At 33.4% G+C, this 25430-nt stretch overlaps 1 protein-coding gene across 4 annotated transcripts; it reads right to left on the bottom strand.

Moving 5' to 3' along the window:
- Nucleotides 1-8090: 8090 nt before the first annotated feature.
- LOC128211490 (antiviral innate immune response receptor RIG-I-like) lies at nucleotides 8091-24802 on the bottom strand. 4 transcript variants are annotated; one of them, XM_052916332.1, is made up of 18 exons: nucleotides 24562-24802; nucleotides 24358-24493; nucleotides 24017-24151; nucleotides 21414-21548; nucleotides 17572-17949; nucleotides 17309-17347; nucleotides 17074-17187; nucleotides 16508-16594; nucleotides 15900-16049; nucleotides 15636-15724; nucleotides 15223-15471; nucleotides 14788-14950; nucleotides 13098-13184; nucleotides 11696-11871; nucleotides 11305-11446; nucleotides 10980-11213; nucleotides 10590-10757; nucleotides 8091-9660 (listed from the first exon to the last, which is right to left on the bottom strand). In XM_052916332.1, exons 3-18 carry the CDS (start codon nucleotides 24147-24149, stop codon nucleotides 9041-9043), a joined length of 2964 nt encoding a protein of 987 aa, XP_052772292.1. In that variant the 5' UTR covers nucleotides 24150-24151; nucleotides 24358-24493; nucleotides 24562-24802; the 3' UTR covers nucleotides 8091-9040. The 4 variants fall into 4 exon arrangements, with proteins under 4 accessions (XP_052772292.1, XP_052772291.1, XP_052772289.1 ...); XM_052916331.1 differs by having other exon boundaries at nucleotides 24358-24451; nucleotides 24562-24801; XM_052916329.1 differs by lacking the exon at nucleotides 24358-24493 and having other exon boundaries at nucleotides 24562-24801.
- Nucleotides 24803-25430: the final 628 nt, after the last annotated feature.

Consider the following 25430-nt stretch of genomic DNA (forward strand, 5'->3'; position numbering starts at 1 on the left):
TAAAATATATCCCAAGTAAATATATGCGACCTGTATATTGATAAGTTTGCTATGAACATGTCTTCGATAGTTGAGAAAAACTCTTGACTTTATCTATGTACGCAATTGCTATTCAAATGCAAATCGTTGTTTATTTACATTGATATGGAGTAATTTGCATTCATTCTCATATCATTACCAATCGTTTCCACTGATTTTCCTTTTATGTTCATTCAGTCATTAACAATCCTTCTTTTTACAATAACGTAGTACTAATAAATGTTGTTTTTTTTGTAAGCCAGTTCCGCTAATGATATTCGTTTTTGAAGGTTTAAAGCTAATAAATGCATTAAACTGAACTGAATTGACAAAAGAAAGTGTACAGTTTTGAATTGTCCCGATGTTATACAGAAACACTGCAAAGAAAATATTTAATTTTGGTGAAATTCATATTGATTTCATGGAAATGGGCTTCAACTTTAAAACTTTATAAAAAAAAATATATATATGCAAAGTCCTGCATGCAATACAGGTTACATAAGCATCAAACTGCGTTTACGGTCGGATGAGTCACTCGCTAAAATGATATATTAGAATAGTAAATTGTAAAGTATGAAATTTAAATTACGACATTTCAAAATCAAATATGTTTTTATTTGAAAAAATATAATTATGCAAGTAGTATTCCATGCTCATCGGAGAAAATGTGGAAAATAGGTTAACGATTATTTGGCTCCAGCGAAATAATAACATTTCATCATTTTACCGCAGACTACTCGGGACTACTTTTTCATTTGCTTCCCATGACTTGAAAAAGTACATTTATGATACGTGTAGAGTACACATGTTTGTTGTAGTCTGCACCGCAGCAATATAAGGCGGGTTTTTTAAGATTTTGATGATTTGTTTTATAAAGAACTGTTCTTAAACTCAGAATTTGAAGAAATGATTATTTAAAATGATAAAACGTCTTGAAAAGCAAACGGAAACAACGAGCAGCCGATGAACTCACCGACACGCATCCGGAGCAGATGTATCGCAGGGGTGAATCCAGGATTCAAATTTATAGACGGCTTAACTTAGGGGCGTTACCTTTTGAATTGCGCCCCTCCATCAGAACCGATTTTTTGGTTTAAAGGGTTGGTAAGGGAGTTTTGAGGTTCAGTTCTAAGAAAATTTAAACAATTTATTGTCTGAAATGGTGCATTTTTGGGCTTATTTTTTCCCTTTATTCTCTCCTATATTGAAATTTAAAAATAATTTCGGAAGATTTTGTTTTGGGTGTGGGTGGGGATGCGCCTTGATCCATCAGTGCATCGCATCCACACACTTGGTGATGCCACTGAATGAACCCTTATCGATTCCATGTCGTTCATATGTACAACATTTTTTTTTAATGAGGACGGAAGCTGAAGTTCAAAATATAAGATAGGTCATTCACCTAGGGTTGGACACTGAAACAGTGCGATAGTTCATTTAACTCAAAACCGAACGACAAACGAAAGCAAAGACTAGTATAACGCCCGAAATGTTAGGTACGTGTTTTTTTATTGAACTCATTGTAAAAGCGGTTCTTACCATTGATAATGTAACGTTCCGCTGTAGGCGGAAGTGCGTTCATAGTACGTTGATGTACTTGGTAATATGCCTAACAAGTTATCCATGTAAAAATACTGTATATAAAACCAGTAGGGTTGAGCATGCTTTTCTCTAAAGGGATCTGTTGCGTCTTTAGACTCGCACGTTACAAATGTTGGAAGCGGTGAAGACAACTGCCGGATCGGAATTGCCGTACCAACGAGTTTCTCAGGCTAAACCTCGGGGCGAATCTTCTCGGAGGAATAAGTAATCTAACGTTCCGCTCTAGGCGGAAGTACGTTTATAGTACGTTGATGTACTTGGTTATATGCAAATTGGCATAACCAGTTCTCCGTGTGGACGGAGAAAATACTGTATATAAGACCAGTTGACCCCTTTAGGGATGAGCATTCTTTTCTCTGAAAGGATCTGTTGCCTCTTTAGTTTCGCAAGTTACAATGAAAACGGATGTTTTTTATTTTATGTCTGTAATTCGTAAACACCCTTTTTCATGAAAATGTGTATTTAATTAAATAAAAACGTTAAATTCAATCATCATAGAATAATCATTTTTGTCCAAATCTTGATGTATTGAAAACTGAAGATGATATAAGATGCCATTTGTTTAAATAATGTAACATTGTCTGGCAGATCGCGTAAATGCTTCGAGTCAATTATATCAAATGATTTAAGTTGTTGGTATGTTTCTTTTTGAAATTACAAGAAACATTGAAAAAAAGTTTATCATTCAAGACTAAACAAAGTTTCAACGACGAATTTGACGGTACGGTCAAATATTTATAATTCTTAATATATTTATGCACCAAGAATGATTTAGTTATTCTGCAAAAAGATACACGACCAGAATAACAGTATACACGTAATAATTATAAACTTCATTTACAAATTCACATTCAAAATTGAAATGTATTTTCAACATGTCTTCTTTAAACAAGCGAACATTTAAGGAACGAACATAAATGACGATCCAGTTTCAAAACACATGTTTGTAAAATAGCATCAATAATGATGATAATGTCTAATAGAATTGGGCTAGTATCTTGTATGCAAACAACACAGTACATTGCACTAGCGGTTCCAGGAGGGATGGACCCGGCGCGCGCCCATACCACTATACTCGCCTAAGTTTACTTTTAAAATCAATACAGGGGAAAAGAGATTAAAGAAATCCGCCAAATATGAACCATTTCGGACTAATAATTGTTAAAATTGTCTTGGGGGAGGTCCCCCCCCCCCTCTCAACACTTTAAACCATATTAATCTTGGGTTTGGGGGCGGTCTGCAAGTCAAAAGGTTACGCCCTAATGTTACGCCTCCTCTTACACCAGATCCTTGATACGCCGATCCGCCCCTACATTGTAGTAACATCCAATATCATAATTTCCAATTTCGGAGCCAGACCCCGCTTTTGAAAGCCTTGATTTTGTCTATATCGTCCTGTCGGAACAGAAAGCTTTCAGTTTAAAGACGAATATGTCGTGTCCAAATTATGTGAAAAACTACAGAAACAAGCTCAGTAGCGACAAGTTTAAACATAAACTATCTATCTATCTATCTACAACGTTACCCAAGTCTTGGATGTTACGTTTACAAGACTTTTTATACTTTTATTCGAATCGAGCAGGATCTGGTATTCTGTGAAGCTTCCTACCAATCTTATCCGGAAATGCTTGGATGATGACAAATTGTTGACTTCCAGTTAATACACTCATGTAAGACACGTGATAAATCTATTTCATGCACTATACACACATAACGTCCATATCATCTTTGAACTAATGGTTTTTCCTTGCTTCAAACAAATCAATTTTGTTAACCTGCTTCCGTACTTCCTCTTTCTGGTAAATATCTCGCTTGTGTTCCAATTCAATCTTCTTAAAGGTATCCCTAGCCTTTTACATCAAATTGGCTTTGTAGACATTCACTTTATCTTGTTCAACTAACCTTCATTTTCAATTGTGGCTGTGGGGGGCATTATACCTTCGGCTTCTTTCTGCTTATTGAACGACGTATCGTGTGTGGCCCTACAGGCATGTGTTTAATAATTACTTCACAATATATAATACATTTGATAGATCTATCGTTTTTAAAATCTGGAAAGTTCAAATTTAAAACCGACGTTCCTCGTTTAAGCCAATTGCTCAGCACGATATCTCTAACGGGATAACTCTCATTTGTATATTTATCATTTCGTCATCGGAGAAGTTGTAATTCGTGACAATATTGCAATCTAAATACATATATCCCTTCAATTGCAATAGACGTGGATAAAATTATATTAAAGCTGCCCTTTTTGAACCTGAACAAAACTTCTGTCTGCTATTCATGATTCATATCTAGCAAAACATCATATTTCTTTAAACGGTACGAAATCCAACCTAATATTAAAATATTCCGATTCAGCTGTAACATATCAACAATTTTAAAGTGTTTCGTTTGATTTTAATTATAGTATACAGTAATATAACTCAATTTGATTTATATTGTTAAATTAGTATTAAACCTATCGTTACATTTCTTATGAACTTTTTTCAACCCTGAAATGCTAATTAGTTTCCTAATACTTACTAGTATATGTTTCACCAAGCAGCTGTCAATACGCGAATTAAATCAAAATGATAATAATAATATACGCTTTTCCTTTCACTGTCTCTATTTTTTAGTCCATACAGACATCGAGATTTATAGAGTATTTTTTGTCCCCACGATCCCCAAGTGTTACGCATGTTCCTCTTGCAAAGACCATTACTCTTGACCCTTTTCCTGGAACATTTTCATTAGCCGGTTACAAATTATCTCAACGTTAGAATTGCTGCTTCAACCTCTCAGGTTTTCCTAGTTAAATCTTTCTGCAATTCTAAAAACAGTGCACAAGTTATGAGAGTATCAGTCAAAAAGGGGAAATCTTAATATCAACAGTTTACATGCAAAATGCAACAGAACATGCTATACCTTTAAAGTTTTCAAACAGTTCCTTTTCTTGGTCAGTAAATTTTTATCTTCTCTCAGCTTCTTTTTTGTTTCATTTGCTAAGTATTTCATAACATCTCGAATTTGCAAAAGCGTATTTACCCAAAACGCCGAACAGAAGACCTAGATAAATAACACAATGTTAGAGATATTTATTGATATCAGTACATTCGAAAGAATTCCAAGTAGCACCATCCGCACCATGAAATCAGAAACCTTGGTAAGATTGAGGGTGCTCAATGGCAGAATAGAAACCCTAAATAAAAACATAATATCAGGGATAGTTTGATTGCAGTACAATTCGGAAAGAAAATATAAATCTCGAGATTTTTCATCGGCAAGTACAACAATGCCATAGCCAACCAGTGTGTTCATTGAAAATCCTAGGAATTACTTAGTACCTCGAAAAAAAATCGAATAAACTTAGTGCACTTCTGAATATATCTCCTAAGTACGATACTCCTAGGATTCAGGCAAAAATGTTGCACACGTTGTAATTTCGCGAAGGCTGTAGAGATTGTTAACAAATCGTTCTGCTTTTTCGTCTATTTGTGTTGTCCAGCCGTAATATGCCAGAGTTCCATTTTCCCGTGGCCTTTTATCAAGAATTCGATAATTTCTGGTTCACACACTGACAAACAAATGCCAAAAAAAATAGTGCATGTCAACTACTGGAAGAAATTTAGTGATAACAAGTAGAATGCGTCAATGATAAAAAGCTATTTCCAGACATCAATTAAATATTGTTAAAACATTGTAATTCCTCAAGAATGGTACGCGCACACGATCGCTAAAATCCGATTAATTATAAGTAGTTGTTTTTTACGTAAACTATGCTATTTAAACTCTTACAAGAAAAAGTATAGGACTAATTGTAACAGTACCAATGCAGTTTTTATTGTTCTGTAATCACAATTGATATATTTTGAACAACCATATGACGTTTCTGTGATAAAGCAATCAAAGGATAAAAAATGCAATTTTAAATTTAAATTAAAAAAATCAGGACATAAAAGAATTTAAACATTAATCTGATCCCTTTGTTGTTATTCACTACACATAACTATACTTGCACTGTTAGCATCAACATTTGCGATATACACTTCGGGTAAAGAACGAGATCCTTCCAAAGAGTTGCGCTCAAAACGCGAGAGGTGTTTTAGGGCTTAGCCAGAAATTGTTACCTCACAATTTTTGCCTAAATTTGTGTGAAACTAGACTGCTTTTCATTAGATATTTGTGTTGTTTTCTGTTGTTGTTTTTTAAGTTTTCGTCCGTGTAAGAGCATCGATTTGATCATTCAAAACTAGCTTTCCAGTCTTTAAATAGACTACATGTCACACATCATAAACTTGGATGAATACAAGAAACAATCGCCATCCACAAGACGGATATGTACATGACATTAAATAAACAAGACAAATTTACGCGAAGGTTTAACATAAATATGGATGATGTTCATCTTATTAGTGAAATCAAATTACAATCATGTTGTGATAAACATAGTTTCCAAATACGATAGTAGATCAATGATACGCCTCATCTATCCCGTCAGCAGAGCTAGAATACTATTGCATACGACTAGGTCCAGCATCGTATTTAAAGTCAACAAGGCAAGGTATATCACGATTTCACTCATCCAATAAATGGTGATATTAGGTAATGTACTGTGTTTCCGTGCATGCATATCATAAACGTTCATATATAAACTTTTATTAATGCATTTATGCTTCAAATGATTCCAGTTTATACATTGACCATCTTACATTGGTCAGATGTTACCATTATTTAATAAATATTTGAAAGGTCGATAGTGAAAGTGATAAACATTGAAAATAAAAAACTTTTTTGCATGATACATAGATATTCAAACACGTTCATTGTCAGAAAACAGTCTGAATCGCTTGTAGGCAGGTTGTATGAAAGTTAATGTTCGGGCATTGATCTTCAAGAAAACGTTTGAAAAATAGTATGCCCATACCCTTATAAACGGTAAGTAATGTTTTGTTTTCCATTTTTTTCTTTGAAAATATGCATTTCTGTCGAACTATTTTTTTATATAATTAAATGTTTCAAAAGTGGGGTATTCCTTTTTATTCAAAGGATAGTAACTCCAATTGATTTCAAAACTAGTCTTCAAATATGATATTTATTCCTTAGTTTGCAGTGGAAGTATTACTATTTTCACTGTTTTATTTTACTTATAAAACGCCATATTTCACCGAAAAGCAAGAACGAAGTAGCGGATAACTTTTTGTTTTAGTGTAGTAAATCGTGAAATATACTTTTTGTGCTCACTCGGTGAACTAAGTTGCAATTTTACACTTAAAAAACTTTTTAATTTTATTTTAAGCATATTATTCATGAAAAGCATACTAATATATATTGAATTAGAAAAATAAGCAAAATTATATCACACCAGAAATAGAGTTTTCTTCTAAGAACTGTGTGCAAATTTTTGTTATCGAGTTAAAATAAGTGAAACAGTGTGTTGAGCTTAAGTCACTTTTTTCAATCAATGTGAATATCAGGATATTATCAACCTTCAACATCAATTCAAATTAGGGCTACGGCTATTCGTGTAGATATTTTACAACAAGTATTAGATATCTTCACACCAGACCTTCTTTCGGAGTATTCACGTGCTTTTCAAAACTAGTTCTGCATACTTTAACAGTTGTTAGCCGTTTGACGTCGAGTGCTACAAAAAATTAAGTTATATACTCTACAGCATTTTCCTCATTCCTTGAATTTCCTACTCCAATAGACGCAGTCAGAACAACAATCTGATAACTAAGAAACTGAATTGTAATTCGTAGACTGCATTAAATGTCCTTAGCGTAGCAAACATAGGCGGTAAATGTTCAGATCAGTTTAAGACTGTAAGACGAGTTCCGAGTGACAAAAAACTTTTGCAAATATGTTCCAAATGCTAATATATTACACATCCTGTTTATGACTTATTGCCGTCAAACAGTAGACATAAATGCCATTTCGTTCTGAACACGCAAACAGGCAATGAAGGTAACCCTTGTGGGGATCGAACCTTAAACCTTAAACATCTTGGTGAGATGCAGTCTTTCTTGATGACATCATTATCATCGACCTGCCATTTTCCTAAAAAAGTTATCTCATTGAAACTTTGTTTTATTGTTGCAAACGCGCCTGGAACATCATTGGAGAAGAGCGAAATAATGCAATTTTCCAGCCGAACATTCCGGTAGTGTCAAAAGTCAGAAATCGGGCCCTCTGTTCAAAAGCTTTCGTTTGTTTAAAAGCTTTAAGTTGCCTTTTTAGTAGGCTACATTCCTTTCGAAATTTATCATTTTCAACGACAGCCAATAAGCAAATCCCGGTTTTCTGGGAAAAATGCATTTTTCGGAAAAAAAAAACGTATACACAAATCAATACGGTACTTTAAGAACGCGGAAAAAGTTTGTGCTGAATATGAATAGCACCGTATAAAAATACAGGCACAATACTCTCAGAATAAAGGTCATTGGAAAACTATAAAATATATTATACACATTATAAAAACACTGTTTTATTTCTGAGTGTTTATATTTATGATTGCGTCCTATGCATATTCAAATAGTATATACATAGCAAACAGATTTACAAAGCGTTTCGTGAACATGTTAATCAATTTCGTAAAATCACATTTTTTTTAAAATTTAGGTTATGTGCTTTAAATGCTGAATTTAGTAATGCCAAATCTGCAATTACTTAAACCACGATAATGAAGGCTTCATTATCAATAATGCAAAACTACAGAAACAAGCTCAATAGCCTAAAGTTTAAATAAAAAATAAACCCCGTTTAATGGCACAGGGTAAAGGCCAAAGACAAAGAACACAAAAACAAACAATCACAAACCAGAAACATGGAATAACAGCTCAAAACTCTACAAATAACACAGTACATATATACTATAACGAAAACTAGGATTTTTGGGTACCGTCTTGCATGCAGTAAGATGACCTTGGGTAATGCTAGATGATCTGAGATAATAAAACATTTCATTTTTTGCTTGGCAGATCATGTAAATTTTGAGTATATGAAATCCCTTTTAATCTATATCATATGAAATCAGCTGGCAACGAGTTCCTTTTTAATTTTAAGCTTAACGTTAAATAATACACAATCAAATTAATGAAGTGAAAACGATGGCATTTAAATGAAGAGTTGGACAATACACACAAATATGTTGTGAATATATGTTACAAGAATGATAAACCTCTACTGAAAAACGATTCATGACCAGATTAATATTTACACACATACTTTGTTTATACTCAACCTAATTTATTTTAAAGAATATAAATAAAACACATAACTTGTTATCATCAGACAATACGTTCCTATAAAGCCACAAAAGAATAGAAGCAATACCAAATATAATTTATCTTGCATACAAAAAACACAGCAAATTCCAACGACCATAGTATTAACATGTTAATGTCATAAAACAGATATTGTTTACATGCGCAAGTCATTTCTGTCGGTTTTGGTATGCTAAAAGTTTTGGAATTTCGTCCAAAGTGCAGTCAATCATTTTCGGAGCCAGACCCCACTTTTGAAAGTCTTGGATTTTGTCTATATCTTCTTGTCGGAACAAAATTCCTCCTATTTTAAACACGAATATGTCATAACCAAGTCCTTGCGCAACGATACCCCAGTCTTGGCCGCACCGTTTACATGACATTTTCTCTTTCTTATCGAGCCCAAAATAGCGTTCTGGTCTTTTATGAGGCTTCCTATCAGCCTTTTCCGGAAACTCTTCAGTGATGACAAAATGTTGACTTCCGGATAGTACACGCATGCTAGACACGTGACAAATGTATTTCATGCACTTGACACACAGAATTTCCATATCATCGGAGGACTGACGGTTTCTCATTGCTTCTAACAAATCTGTTTTGTTTATTTGCTTCCGTACTTCCTCTTTCTGGTACAAGTATAGTTTGTGTTCCAATTCATGGGCGTCCATCTTCTTAAAGGTGTCCATTGCCTTGTACATCAAGTTGGCTTTGTAGACATTCACCATGTCTTTTTCAACTAACTTTTCATTTCCAAGTGTGACTGTGGATGCATCATGTGTTCGGCTTCTTCCTACAACGATACCAACCAAAATATTTATGATAAGTTCAGCTTTCGTAACTTATTTCATTATGTAGGTTTCAATGTCTTACAACATCAGCATGTACACAATGCCCATATTGGCAATGTATATAGGAGTAAGTAGAAACATGAAGAGCCATGGTGATATCAGATGTAAAATTAAAACATGAAGTGCATTATTTTAGCAGGTTTTTTGAGGGCCAGAAAAGAGGTGATTATGTTTCACTTAACCTTAAAACTTGCAGCTTGTATTTGGTACTCTGAATTGTGTTACATTATCTATAGATAGAGTCGGGATCCCTATATTTAAGCATGGGGGTTACCTATTAGTTCATTATTATTCATTTTTCGTTTAGGTTTCATCAAATTAATGCATAGTTTGATAAGGTTTACCTTATACGCTTTTACCTTAATCGGATTGTTGGGATAAGACTGAGGTGGTGCACACAAGCTAGTTAAACCCCCCAGTAAATTTACATTTTACTGACCGTTCCAAGGCGGTACCTGACAATCCTTGATAAACATACATAACTTTTGTTATATAGAATATATGCACTGTATTTTTTGTGTAGCTTCGTGATGTCGTTCAGTGTATCTTGTTTGTGATTATTTTTGTTTTTGTGTTTCATGTGTTTGGCGTTTACCCTGTGTCATTAAACGGGGTTTATGTTTAAACATTTGGCTACTGAGCTTGTTTCTGTAGTTTTTCATGTAGATATTTAAAGATTGACAGTGAATGCTTTCCTTGTAAAAGAACGGTGTGCCGTTTGCAGGCCTATTAGGATGGGTTTGTTTACCATTATTAATTATAAAAAAATATTTAATTGTTTCATATGTATTCCAAAACTGGATGGATTATGTCTGAAAAATACATTTTCGGTTTAAGCCAATTGTTCAGAACGATGTCAATAACGGGATACCTCTCATTTGTATCTTTGTGATTTCATCACCAGAGTAGTTGTAATTGATGACAATATTGCAATCTGGAACATCTATCCCTTCAATTGCAACAGACGTGCATACAATTATCTTAAAGCGGCCCTCCTTGAACCTCTCCAATACTTCTGTCTGCTCTTCTTGACTCATACCTGGAAAAACATCACATCTCCATTTATAAGATAAGAAATACACTGCAGAAAAGTTTTAATTCAGCAATTTCAACTGTTATACAGCTCTGTTTGAATTTTATTGGTAAATCAGTAGAAAAACATATAATATATATCGACCCATTCTAATTAGTTTCCAAATTAATATGTATGTTTCATCAAACGGCTGCTTATATGAGAATTTCTTTTTATTAAACATCTTACCATTCATTGATCCTATTTTCTTTTGTCCATACAGACATCGAGCTTTATACACTAATCGTTTGTCCAAAAGATCTCCAAGTGCTAAGCATGTTGCTCTTGCCTTAACAAAGACCATAGCTCTTGACTCTGGACCCTTTTCCTGGAACATTTTTGTTAGCTGGTCGCAAATTATCTCGACGTTTGGATTGGCTGCGTCAACATCTCTGCTTTTCTTAGTTAAATCTTTCTGTAATTCTATAAACAGTTCACACGTTATGAGAGTATCAGTAAGTGAAAAGGGAAAATCTAAACATTTACATATAAAATACAACAAAAAACGCCATACCCTTGAAGTTTTCAAATAGTTCCTTTTCTTGGTCAGTAAATTTTGATCTCCTCTCAGCTTCTTCTTTTGTCTCATTTGCTAAGTATTTCATAACATCTCGAATTTGCAAAAGTGTATTCACCTCAAACGCAGAACAGTAGACCTGGATAAAAGCACTATGTTACATACATTCATCGATATCAATACATCCAGAAAGCCTCCTGTAGCACCATCCACACCATTAAATAATACTGGGTAAGATTGAAGGTGCGCAAATGCAAACAATAACTATTAAAAAAAACAAATTTCCAATGGAATTAGTGCACATATGAAATATATCCTAGGAACGAAATTGCTGCTAGGATTCTTCAAAAAATGTTCCCGAGAAGTATTGAATAATAAAATTGCGTACATTTAAATACGTTGCACACGTTGTAATATTGCGAAGACTTTCGGGATCGTGAACAAATCGTTTTGCTGTTTTGTCTATTTGTATTGTCCAGCCGTAATATGCGATAGTTCCCCTTTCCCGTGGCCTTTTATCAAGTACATCGATGATATCTGGTTCACACACTGAGAAACAGATGTCTGAAAAATAGAATAATGCATGTAGACTACTGGAAGAAGTCCAGTTATAACAAGTAGAATGTGTCGATGATAAAAAGCAATTTTCAGATATCGATATTTTTAAAACAAAGTACTTCTTAAAGAAAGGTAAACGCAAACGATCGCCAAAATCCGATCAATTTTAAGTAGCTGCTTTTTACGTAAACTATGCTTGGGTATACTTTTTTACGTGAAAATTATAGCAATAATAGCAAAAATACAAATGCAATTTTCATTGATCCGTAATCACAGTCGATATATTTTGAACAAACACATGCCGTTCCTGTGATAAAGCAATCAAAGGATAAACAAATGCAATTTTCAATTACACCCAAAAAAACCGGGACCTTGGCCGACCACAATGCAAACGTTGTTTGAGAGACCAAAATTGAAAATATTGAAAAAAAATCAATTTTTATTTAGTTTTGAGTTTCAATATTAAGCAAGCATAATTCATATATCCATTGCAACATAAAAAGCTGCAATAAGGAGTTGAGCAATTTTAACGAACGAAGATTTTATCAGATTTTTAATTAAAAAGCATTTACGTTTTCTCGGAAATGTCTTTATATAAAATGAATATGTTTATGAGTCAAAATTATCGGGATTACCCAATCAACAATGTCTCGAGGCTTTGTGGTAATTGCAGCTATTTAACAAAAAAAATATTTGCATTTTTGTAACCAGGAAATGAATTTCATCCACTATTTTCCATTTTTTAATAACTTTTTTATTTGAAAAGATATCATCAAGAACTCTAAAGACATTGTTGATTAGGTAGTCTGGGACATTTTGACACAAAAAAGTAACAATGTCGATAGACTTTCTCGAAAGAATATGAATCTATTTTATCCAAAATCTGATAAAATCTTCTTCTGAAAAATTTGTTCTACCCCAAAGCATGTCACCTAAAATAAATGTTTTACTCCCCAAAAAGATCGTTCCTCAAAACTTATTAAAACATGAACTTTTGAAACGTTTTAATTTTTGACCTTCCCTATCCATTTTTGACTTATGGAAGGCCTTTAAAAGACGATTACAAACAAAAATCTGAGCTCTTTGTTTTCATTTATTACACTTCACTTTACATTTACTAGAAACATAAACATAGGCTTTGTAGTATACGGGTAAAGAACGAGATCCCACCATAATAATTTGCGCTCCAAACGCGACAACCCTTATACAGATGATACAAAATAATTACTTACCGTTCAGTATATCTTCTGTCTTGATCATATTTTGAATCAGCACATTTCTGCATGGATCTTTGACCCGAACTGTCATTTTGATTGTGTCTGAAATCAGATGAGTATTTATGATCCCTCGATCTTGCGAATATTGGTAATCGCTATCATTTTATGAGACATTTCAATTTGGAACCGAACACTAGCACCCTCTGTCATAATGACCAAAATCAAATTAAATGAAAAACACGCTTCACAATACAGAAAACATCATCATTTCGTTCTTTGAAATTAACTTACATGATCTATTATATAGAGGATATTTGTGGAGTTTAGTGTTAGATCAGATTTATTTCAATGTCATAAAAAAACATATTCTTAATAACGTATTATTTGTACAAAATGGTGTTTTCATACGACCAGGAGTGATAAAAACGATCTTACATGAAGTTAATGTTACTTTTAAATTCAATTTTGGTCATGTATGGGTGTTTTCATATTTATTAAAGTTTTACTCTTACTCCCACATACGAATTACCACAATTAATACTATTGTTTAGTAATCCCAAAAGGATAAATAAATGTCAAAAACAGTGGTTCTTATGAAGGATATCGAGTTAATTTGAAAGAAATATGCATAAAACACGGCATTTCAACCTCATGAGACTAAAGTAGATCACAGTAAATATTTTAGCATTCACGAATCATTTAATATTTTTGCGTTTTCAGCTATTAAATACATGGTTACAATCTTGTTATTAGTGATTGATATTTTCTATACATCCATCATTCAGTAAGTAGTTAAAGGTTAACAATCAAAATTTATTTTTGTTATACATGTGTATTTTTTGATTTTGAATAAGAGTGTCACTTTAATAAATAAAGCCTTTTCTACCCCGCTACTCGTTGAACGCAATGTTTTGATCGCCGATGATGTAGACTGTCGTTTTGTTATAAATTAGCTCTATGTACTGTGTTTCCATGCAAGCATTTCATAAACGTTTATCAATAAAAAAATATTAATTCATGTATATCCTAAATAATTACAGGTAATACATTGACCAACTTACACTGGTCGCCATTATATGAATGCATATTTGAAAGGTCGATAGAAATTGTAAGCTAAACATTGCAAATAACAAAGTTTTGAGAAAGTTTTAAGAGTTTGATTTCTGAAACATTGATATTTTATCACTCTCAATATCAGAGTTCAGTCTGGTTCGCTTGTTTATCGTTTTGCAGATGCAGAGTAAATACAACGCGACAGTTGATGTGTTATTGGATTTGTTCAGTTTATTTATCAGATAAGTGTTGTGTGAATTTACCGGGAAGTTTGTATTTCATAGTTACACAGTCAAACAAATATATACATCGAAAGTATGTGCGAACATTTATTTTCTACAGTGAACTATTTGTTTCAGTAAGAAGAAAGTCGTGAAATAAATTTTGTTTGTGCTCACTCGGTGAAATATGTTGTAATTTTATTCTTGAATACTTTATGCAATTTCCCCTATCCGGTTAAAATGAGTAAAACGGTAAATTGTATTTCATTAAATTCACTGTTTCAATCTATATGTATTAATACACCACCGAAATTCATAAACTAGAATGTTGACACCTACAACTTGGCACATTAAATTATTGCTGTTTTAATGCTACGGCTATTGTTCGTATATATTTTTTACAATACGAAGTAGATATCATCACAACAGACCTTCTTTCGGTGTATTCACGTGCTTTTCAAAACTAGTTCTGCATCTTTCAACAGTTGACAGCCGTTTGACGTCGAGTGTTGCACAAACTTTGGTTATATACTCAACAGCATCTTCCTCATTCTTTGCATTGCCTACACCAATAGACGCAGTGAGACCAACAATCTGATAACAGAGAAACTGAATTGTAATTCATAGAATGTACATAGCATAGCAAACATAGATGGCAAGTATTTAGCTTAGTTTAAGACTGTACTCGTAATATGAGTTCCAAGTGACAAAAAAAACTTTGTCTTTCGCAATTATGTCTCAAATGCCAATATATTACACATGATGTCCATGACAATTTGCTGTCAAATAGAATAAAAAATGCCATTTCGTTCTGAAATCTTTGTAAGGCATTTAAAATATTATACCGTATGAAAATCAAATATTACCTGTGGAAGTCCAGCAACTCTGTCAAATTTCTCTGTAAGGTACAACCTTGCAAGCTCTCCATACGCTCCCGATCCCTTTGTATGGTGGCATTCGTCGAATATCAACAAGGAAAATACAGCAAGACTTGGTATGTTCCCGTTCTCTAAATTGTTGACAAGTATCTTTGGCGTGAAACAGAGGATATCCGCATCTTTCACGAAGACATGAAGCATCGTTGATTCATCTTCTCCTCCAGATATAAACTTGGTCTAAAATTGTATATTATATAATTTGGTCACCATTTCATTTTACATAAAGGTTGTAAATGTATAGAGAGAGAAATAACTCTGGATAAAACATATGTTCATCAGTCAAACGATTAACAAACTTAAATAATTTAATTTGAAGAAAATCGGAATGACGAGATACTTACGTTATAATTTGGAAGAATCTGCTTAAATCTATCTGCTTGCTGGCGAATTAAAATTCCTGTTCGAGCCATGACTACAACTTTCCGGGCTCCTTAAATATACCGAGCACTTATAATTTACTAATATTTCAACAGTATGGTGCCATATGCTAACCACGTTTATAAGAGATGACTGTAGATATATTCATGAACTAACAGCAAATATGGAATGTATTAAATAGCAGATGCTACGTTGGCTGAATGTTTAACAAAAGCGAGAGTCTATACCTTTCGTCCCTTTATTAAGATGCTCTGAGACGATATGCAAGGCAACCCAAGTTTTGCCAGTCCCCGTCTCAGCGCTTATGATGGTGTTTTCTCCCTTAATCGCTCGCTCAGCTAGTTCATACTGGTAATCCCTCAGACAAAGTTTTGGATCTGCAATATTTAAGATCCTTATAGTAGTTTCAGTAACCTCGGCAATGACAAATGCTGATGAATTACTCTCGATCCCAGTTCCTGGATATAAACCAGTAGTGGTGTCCAGTTTGAGAAGCCACGAGAAGGAAACCCTGGTGGGGATCTTAGGTGAGTTGCAGTCACCAATACAACAAGAGAACTCTCGACCTAGCTTGAATTGAACCCATACCCTCTTGGGTTATGGTCTGACACATATGATACTAGACCATTCATACCCGTCATTGCTAAATTACACACACATTATATAATATCTAAGCCTTATTATTCAACAGAAATATCCGTCATTTAACTTTAATTTTTGTAACGACTATAGATATTGGTTATTTTCTATCTAAATTATCAAATGCCTTTAGAACGTACTAACTAACATTCCTCATTTTTTTAATTATTCTTTAACTGATATATAATACACAAACTTTGAAAATCGTCTTTGTATTCTGAATCAGAATCAAGTTCATCTTCGTCCGACTGTACAGCATCGTCTTCATGTACGGGGTCTGGATCTAAAATTAAAGCAAATAGTACATGAATGTGTTCGCCGTATCAAACGATTGTAGTAAAAAATATCATTTCTATAGTCCGAGATCTGTAGTAGTTATATACAGCTCAAAATTTCTAAAGTGCGAGATATGTAGTAAGTATTAAAGTTTTCATTTCTAAAGTGCGAGGCCTGGAGTAATTACAATCCGTTCTGATTTCTAGGCCAGGTCAGTAATTATTATAAACAGTTCTCATTTTTAGATGGCGAGGTCTAATGAGATGGTTGAAATCCATACACCCAAAAGTTATATGTATTATGAACAGATCTGAACAAGTTAAAATTGGTACTTAAGTAACCATATGAAATCAAGAAAGGAACACAAATCAGTTAAAGCACATCCTTCCACTTTTGTATTTGTATCGAGCACGATATTATGTTTGTTTCGTCAAATGTTTGATTGACTATCATGGTCCTTAAAAATGTTATAAAAGTTCACTTGACCTTTTAGACTGAGTGCTTTCTTGCAGTCCGTACTACTAGATGAAAATACTTTCGCCTTGTCTGTTCCTTCCAAAGATTGATCGCACTGTGATCTTTTTTCGGACGCGCCACAAGCTTTAAAAAAAGAAGTTACATCAAAGCTTTTTGTTAATAAGATGATCTTAAATAACCGATAACTTTAAATGTTATTTCATACGCTGTACATGAATATTAATAAAACGAAGAATCTGTTTACCAGTTTGCTGTTCTTTAACCCCATCAGTTGGTGTTTCACCTTTAAAGAACACGATTTTACGTAATATTCATTTTTGCAAAGCATGTGTACTTCAAAAATGTTATTTCATCAAACAAATGCTCATTATTTCATGATTAACTGGGCCCATTTATAAATGTATTAAGGCATTGCCCTTTTAATTGTTCGCAGTTGTTTTAAACAGATCTCGACATACAACTACATCTAAAATATGAATACTATTATTAAAATGATGGAATACTTACAAACGTTTTCAGGATCAAACATATGAGGGCATTCCAAGAAATCCGGCTCTAAAAGTTCACACTCCGAGGTGTAGTCGTTATCCCGAAGCGCGCGAAGGAACTCGTAATACCATTCCCTTGGTCGTAATTGAGACTGCATTCTGCGCAAAAGACACATTATACCATACAACCTGCTTTTGGTATGACATAGATTTAGCACTTCATCGCGGTCCACTTCTGTTATAGCCTTCTTCGAAACAAGGCTGCTTATTATGTCTATTGGATTAATAGTTTTCTCTAGTTCCGGACCAAAGAGTCGTATCAGTTTTCGACCTCTTAACCTGTCCTTTTCCGAACCTACATTATCTTCTTCCAGTAATGACTTGACGTATACCAGCTCTGAAAATGTGACAAACAAGGTTGAGAATTAACAATTGATATGCTTTTACCGGCTTGTCATCGACAATTAGACAACTCGTAGACACAATTAAAACATTACCGGATCGGTTCTCGTAAATGAATAAAAATGTATGGTATACTCGAAAATATAAAACGACATTTAGAATTTATATAATTGTAAAGATCCTTTCTTGTTTTTTATATAAAGTGAAAAGTATTAAATGTGAAAAAGTAATTATGAAACGTGCCTAAGGCCACACCAAATTAATAACTTGTTCATCGGATTTTCCGCACCTATTTCTTCAGAAAAGCAAAAAAAAAAATTATTGTTTTATCACTTGCGCCCGCACCATCTAAAAAAATAGTTATTTTTTTACGAGCGCTTATTTGTTTAGTAGAATGTAGCCTTTTCCCTTATAACCGCGTTTTTCGATCGTAACAATTATCAAAACACCGGCTCAATCATGCAGCCGCTCTAAGAAGAGTCAATGAAATATATACCCGGATACAAGCGCCTAGATGATCGAGACTAAATTGGCATTTCACTTCCAGATGCTTGAAAATTACGTCAACAAATGACAATTCTACAACCAATTAAAGTTTGATTAAATTTTGGACAAATGTGTTTGTTTAAATTTGGCTCACGCTAAAAGTAAACGTATATATACTGGGCAAGAAGTGCTGAATTTTATCGTGAATGACAGTGATTATCCAAAGTTTGAATTTGGTTCGGACACGTTTGACGGGAATTCGGATGACCGTTACAGTGAAAAGACAGTTTCCAACCGTTCATCTATACCTACTACACCTGTCCAGGTAAAAACTTCAGGTGTGTATTTTAACTTCTTTGTTGTTTTGCTGTATATATAGCAAATATGATGTATTTTTTGTATTATTTGTTTCCTTCAAAAATAATTATACAGTGCATTTAATGATTTATGCATGTTTGTTTTTATTTTGCTACATATCAGAGTATAGTGTTTATTTAATTCATATGCAATGCATGTACAGTAATAGAAAAATAAAGTTTGGACAAGAAACGAACACCACCTTTCTTGTGTCATCATCAAACTGTTTTAGTAATGCATACTATTATACTACAATGAACATTTATGTATAAATTGCTCATCATAATTTCAGATTCCTCCGACGCAGCGGATCATGAAATTCCTGTCCCGATGAGGCAACAAGGGCATGCTTGTGGTGGAGGCCTTTGTCCCCGATGAGTCAATGTTCATGGACAGTAGGATGACGCTAAAAATTAACCTGACTGACATTTATATGTGCTTTTACCATTAACACAAAAACATCAAACAAGCCGGATTGTGTATATTTTGTAAATATTAGTCAAAAAGGATAAAAAAATGGTGCCTGACTGTGTGATTGGAAAAAGGTATTAATCACGCTTTGTGTTGCGAATAAATGTTTGTAGATTTTTTTAGATGTTCATGTGTATATTTAAACTATATTTATATGAAAACATTCAAGTGTTAAATATGTATGCTGATTGGTTTTTGTCTATGAAAAAATATTGCATATTCTTGTATTTTCTTGAAATATTTTTTTGCCATATATGAAAACTAACACAATCAGTACTTGCAGTACAAGAGAAGTAAAAGTGTCTTGTATTTATGTTTATGTTTTATATTACTTGTCTAAATTTGAATAAGATATCTAAAAAAATAAGGAAAGTCTGCAAATTTAAAAAAGAATTTAAATTCTGAGAAAGCCTAAAATCAAACTGGCGCTGGCTGGAATTTTCTGTATTTCTGTATCATTTTTAACTTAGATGCCTACCAAGGCCAATCATGTAGACAAAGCAAGAGTGATACATGTAGCTGTAGTTTATATTTGACTGCAAATGCCTATATTCATTTTGTGAGTTATTTTTCAAGTCACCTTGTCTAGTCATTTCCATGGCATGAGATATGACAATGTATTTTAATAGATAATTATTTTTATCCAAGTTTTACTCTGGAAAAGTGGAAAACCTAGTTAACCTAGTTAATAGATTTGGATATGCCATGTGCAGGTAGGTGGCTGTAACCATTGGCGCTTGTGTCAAATAGGGTATTTTGAAAACACTTTTCAAAAAGGTTTAAAAAACTGGAAAACTGTGGTTTTGAGTTCTCTCATTTATGAAATAGTTTAAAGAAATGCATTTGCTTGATCTCAAATAGCATTTGTTTGATCTCAAATCTAATATCTGTATAGAATTATCTTTTAGTGTTATCATTCTTTCACTGGATGTTATCCTTGTAATGTTTACAATATCATTGTTTAGTTAATAAGTGAATAAAATGTGAGCAAAGGTGAGTTAAATCACTATATATAATTGTTCGCTCTTCGCTCGCTCCTCTTATTTGCTAAATGCAAAACAAATATTTTTTTTTATTATTTCGCTCGCATTATTTTTTGGAAAAAAATCCGATGAACAAGTTATCAATTTGGTGTGGCCTAATGGATCAGTGTAATATGGGCGCATAAGAATTAACAACAAGAACATTTGTTAAAGAAGAACATTGACCATTACACATATTTTAGAATAACACATTTGTAATATAACATTGATAAATTTCTATTGTTCAGAAAATATATTACCCCGCGTGTTTGTAAATAACTTTTTGGAAAGAATGACTTTCTTATTTGGTAATATTTTAGCAAGTCAAACAGTTGATTTTCTTTGTGTTGTTTTATGATACAGATTTATCTTAATAAAGTTATTTATTATGATTTTATCTAAATCTTGAGAGGATACATCGAGGGGTGAATGCGAAAAGGTTCTAAGTGTCATTAGATGAAGAAGAAGATAAAGCCTTTTCGCTTTCACCCCTCGATTATTTTGTATAATTGATTTCAGTGAAAATATCTGAAAGACGTTTTGCTTTCAGTATTTAAACCGGGATTGACGTCATGAAAAAAGTACCAATTATGACGTCCTCTAACCGGATATAACGTCACAATGTAAGAATATTTTGTATAATTGATTTCAGTGAAAATATCTGAAAGACGTTTTGCTTTCAGTATTTAAACCGGGATTGACGTCATGAAATTAGTACCAATCATGACGTCCTCTAACCGGATATAACGTCACAATGTAAGAAAGCAAATTTCATTAAAATTATAATGTTATGTTGTGATTCTTATTGGATTACCAGTATGTATTCTACGTCTAAACGGAATTAAAACGATCGGATATACATATTTCCTTGCGGTTTTCGTTTATCATCAGCGCAGGTAGGCGCTTTTTACCGGGGAATGCATGTAAATAAAAGAATTTGACATTCGTCTTTATTTAATACACAACTGTATTCAGCTGGTCCAAGAAATATGTCAGTATGCTAGTCAATGAATGCTTATTTACAAAATTCCTGAACCCGTAGAAGAAAATATTAGTGTATAAGAAGTTCATAACTGTAAGTATGTGTGAAAAGCTTATATATTATTAAATAAAACTAACGAACCTTCTTGTTCAAGTGCATTTAGGAAGGACATCCACTTATTTGGAGCAGAGCTTCTACCAAAGGAGTCCAGAACAGCCTCTCCGGCTTCTGTTGCTGTTCGATTCTGATATATATCATATAACCTCGACTTTTCATCTGCAAGTGCAATGAATTTAGGCTCATCAATTGAAAAGGGGGTTGGGAAAGCAAAATATTTCAATATTGTAAAATGCTTTACGTGTATTCGTTTGAATTTTTAAAACATAATTTCTTTGGTTAGAAGGGGAATTTAGCAATAGCATATGCACGCAGAAGGTTCTGGAATTTCGTTCAAAATCCGTTAACATCACACGGAAAAGTACTTTGTCTACACTTTTGTTATTAAGCTTTTTTGTGTCGAACTGCTTTCGAATATTATTAATTGGTCATTTGAATATATATTAAAAATGAAAATGCAAACTGATCTGTATTGGACTACAAGTGATCTTTAAAATGGAACACTACAATTTGTTGTTTTGAAAGTTATTATATTAAGGGAACGGTGTTGTGTGGATATTTTCATATATTTGAGCACCGTACGGTGTTGTGTGGATAAATTCATATATTGGGGCACCATACAGTGTTGTGTGGATTGTTTCATATACTGGGGCACTTTGCAGTGTTGGATGGATAGTTTCATATATTGGGGCACTATACAGTGTTGTGTGGATATTTTCATATATTGAGCACTATGCAGTGTTGTGTGGATAGTTTCATATATTGAGCACTTTGCAGTGTTGTGTGGATATTTTCATATATTGAGCACTTTGCAGTGTGGTGTTGATAATTTCATATATTTAGGCACTATGCAGTGTTGTGTGGATAGTTTTATATATTGGGGCACACTATGCAATGTTGTGTGGATAGTTTCATATATTGGGGGACACTATGCAGTGTTGTGTGAATAGTTTCATATATTTGGGCACTATGTAGTTCTGTGGATAGTTTGATACATATTAAGGCACAATAGTTTATATACTGAAGCACTTTTCAATGTTGTGTGGATAATTATATATATATGTATATATATATATATATATACTAAGGCTCATATATCCACTCATAATTGAATAGTGCCCCAAATGTATAAAAACCATGACACATTATTGTATCGCCCAGTTATAATTGAAACTATCCACACAATGTTGCATTGTTACCCTTTATGTGAAATTATCCATACAGCATTGTATTGTTCCCCAATATATGACACTACCCACATGATATTGTTTCGTGCCCCTACATATGGAACTATCCACACAGCATTTGATAGTGTCCCAATATATTAATCAATCCGTACAACATTGAATCGCTCCCTAATATATAAAACTATCCACACAACATTGTTCTGTGCCGCATTAAAAAGAAACTACAATATTGTATAGTGTACGATATACATGCACTATCCGGGGCACAATACCAAGTTATGTGGATAGTGTTTAGGCGCTAAAAACAATGTTGAAAGATAGTTTCATGAACTGGTACTTTCGCATATTTATTTACATGTGTTCCTATATTGCAACTATTTGGCGTTTGAATGCAAAACGTTTTTCGACCTTAAATTTAAATGTTACTTTTTTATCGCCTTTAAAACCGATGCGATCCTTTCTCGTGTAAAGTTAATTTAAGTCATTATACAGTATTGAAAAACAGCTAAAGCTACCATTAAGGCTCCCACGTTTACATATTTTTGTAAACTTGTACACGGTACATGAAAACGAACCGATGCCGTTGAGGAAAGGTCGTAGTAAATAAATACTGCCTGTACGTACATATACAATAGATATCTTCATGTTTCATTGATCAAGATGAATAATCACCGCTTGTATTCTAGTAGGCATGGATTACAGTATCCAATTTCAACTTTCTGTTTACCTGTTTATTTAAATCTTAGAGGAAATTAATCCAATATTTCTTTTTCAAATTCCCGATCTTTCATTCATATCCACGCTGTATTAACACATGTTGTAATGTCATGATTTTCTATTTTTATCAGATTGTCCTCTCAATGGGGATTATTGTTAAACAATACTAAACATATTTATTTAGAAATTCACTATTTATCTTCGGGAATAAAGTAAATTCCCGTTAATCAGCATCTTAGCACGTACTACAGGTTTTTGGTTTACGAGATTTGTAGATGAGTGAATGTGTATATTAACAAATACTGCGGTCTTGTTTAATAGATTTATAGGCGTGCTTCAAATGATTCGTCATTTTTCCTGTATTTCCTCCCGAATACGATAATTCCGTTCCACAGAAGTTGCACTTAACCTTCATACGACAATCTTTTTCAAATTTAGTGAAATGTTGCCACACTTAAGACTGACGAAACCAACCTCGTTAACTGCACACGACACGGAGAATACAGAGAATATTTCCGTACGCTTATAAATAGTGTGACCGTTTCGGTTAAACGGTCTGAGGTTTTGTGAACGTGTACGGGCGAAAAACGACACAACGCCGTTTACACGTGTAAACGAAGGAGCCTTAGCTACCATATCAATTAACCAAAATAAGAATCGATAATAAGACACCTTTAAAATCAGAGACATACTCCATATCCTGTAAAAAAAATATGCATGTACCTTCGTTGAAAACATCCTTAGCAGCCAATTGTGATAAAAATGTTGGCTTGTCCAAACATCGTACAATTTCAATCCTCCAAAATTTCAATCTCTCCTCTAGAAGTGACACTTTAGGGTATATGTCTGCAGACATTTCTGAAAACGATTTCTGGACTATTGAGACTAGATTAATTCAATCAAAGGGAAATAACTCAAATAACTAGACATCAAAATGAATACATGAGTAATTGTCTAAAAAAATATAAAAAAAGGAGAAAATATATCAATTTAATTATATTAATTATTCCCGGTTCTTTTTTTGGTTAGTCATTTATATAAACAAAAATATGTATAATATTTACCAGCTTCATTTTCTTTAGGGAGCAGTGCTGAACTCAACGATATATCCCCGTTATTTTGCACGACAGGTTTTGACAAGTTTTAAATCATCCGATCCTGGTAAACAAGCATTTCACTCTCGATAGCTTCATCATTTGCCTAGGAAATTAAATGACTTAAAGAATGTCCTAGTATAAATAAAATAGAACATGAGAAAACTCACGTACCTTGCTATTGTGTTATCATCTCCAATGTCACAGTGAAAATGTGTTGTCCTGTCCAATGATGCAGCTTGAAATCATTATGTTATCATTTTTGTCAAATTACATATTACCATCATATAAGTCGAAGGAATTTTAGAAAATAACAATGTCACAAATGAAGATAACAAGAATACCGACGAACAGAAGGTAACATATTGATCCTCTTCCTCGTAAGTTTCTAAAAATACTCACAATCTGTTTTCTAAAACTGTACTTTCGATTTCACTTCGATGTAAATAGAAATGTTTGTAGGCCACGTCATTTTTGCATTATGTTTTAGGGTAACCCAACTAGAGTTTATGCATTACGACTAATTATATATAAGAGTAAATCATTTATTCCAAAAAGGTGTGCATATTATAATCATGCCGCCCGTCCCTCCATTCATCTGTGCGTCCGCCCAATATGTTTCCGATCTATAACTTGAGAACGATTTAAATGCCAAGTGACTTTAAAATCGGAACGTTGTCAAAATAACTGTACGTTGACGGATGTTTTATTACGATTTTTGATATGGCAAATCCTTCACGTACAAATTGTTTTGTACCAAACGTGGGTAGTTATTCCGATCGGGATTCCGGGTAAAAGCATATTGCATCTCTAAAATATCATAAAAACAAGAAATATTACCAGATAATGCTATTTAATTTTAGTTCCGTTCTCAAAAAAAATATCCAACGAATTAGTATGAGTTTGTGTTTTCCTTCATTCCATACTGTCAAAACATAATGATATATACTTGAAGGGCTCCTGCAAGGCTGCGGTTTATAGTTTGACAACAATGAGAACACCTCGGCCATTGCCGAGATTGTATTTACGAGGTCTATATCGAA

The sequence above is a fragment of the Mya arenaria genome, chromosome 12, assembly GCF_026914265.1.
Source record: "Mya arenaria isolate MELC-2E11 chromosome 12, ASM2691426v1".
Taxonomy (NCBI): Eukaryota; Metazoa; Mollusca; class Bivalvia; order Myida; family Myidae; genus Mya; species Mya arenaria.

What these genes read in the sequence shown, in the direction of transcription:
- LOC128211490 (XM_052916332.1), bottom strand. Translation starts at nt 24,149, where the DNA reads ATGTCTGCAGACATATACCCTAAAGTGTCACTTCTAGAGGAGAGATTG. An exon ending in TAAGGATGTTTTCAACGAAG is followed by an intron (nt 21,549 to 24,016) that starts GTACATGCATAT and finishes TTGCACTTGCAG; the next exon opens with ATGAAAAGTCGAGGTTATAT. An exon ending in CGTGAATACACCGAAAGAAG is followed by an intron (nt 13,185 to 14,787) that starts GTCTGTTGTGAT and finishes ATCTGATTTCAG; the next exon opens with ACACAATCAAAATGACAGTT.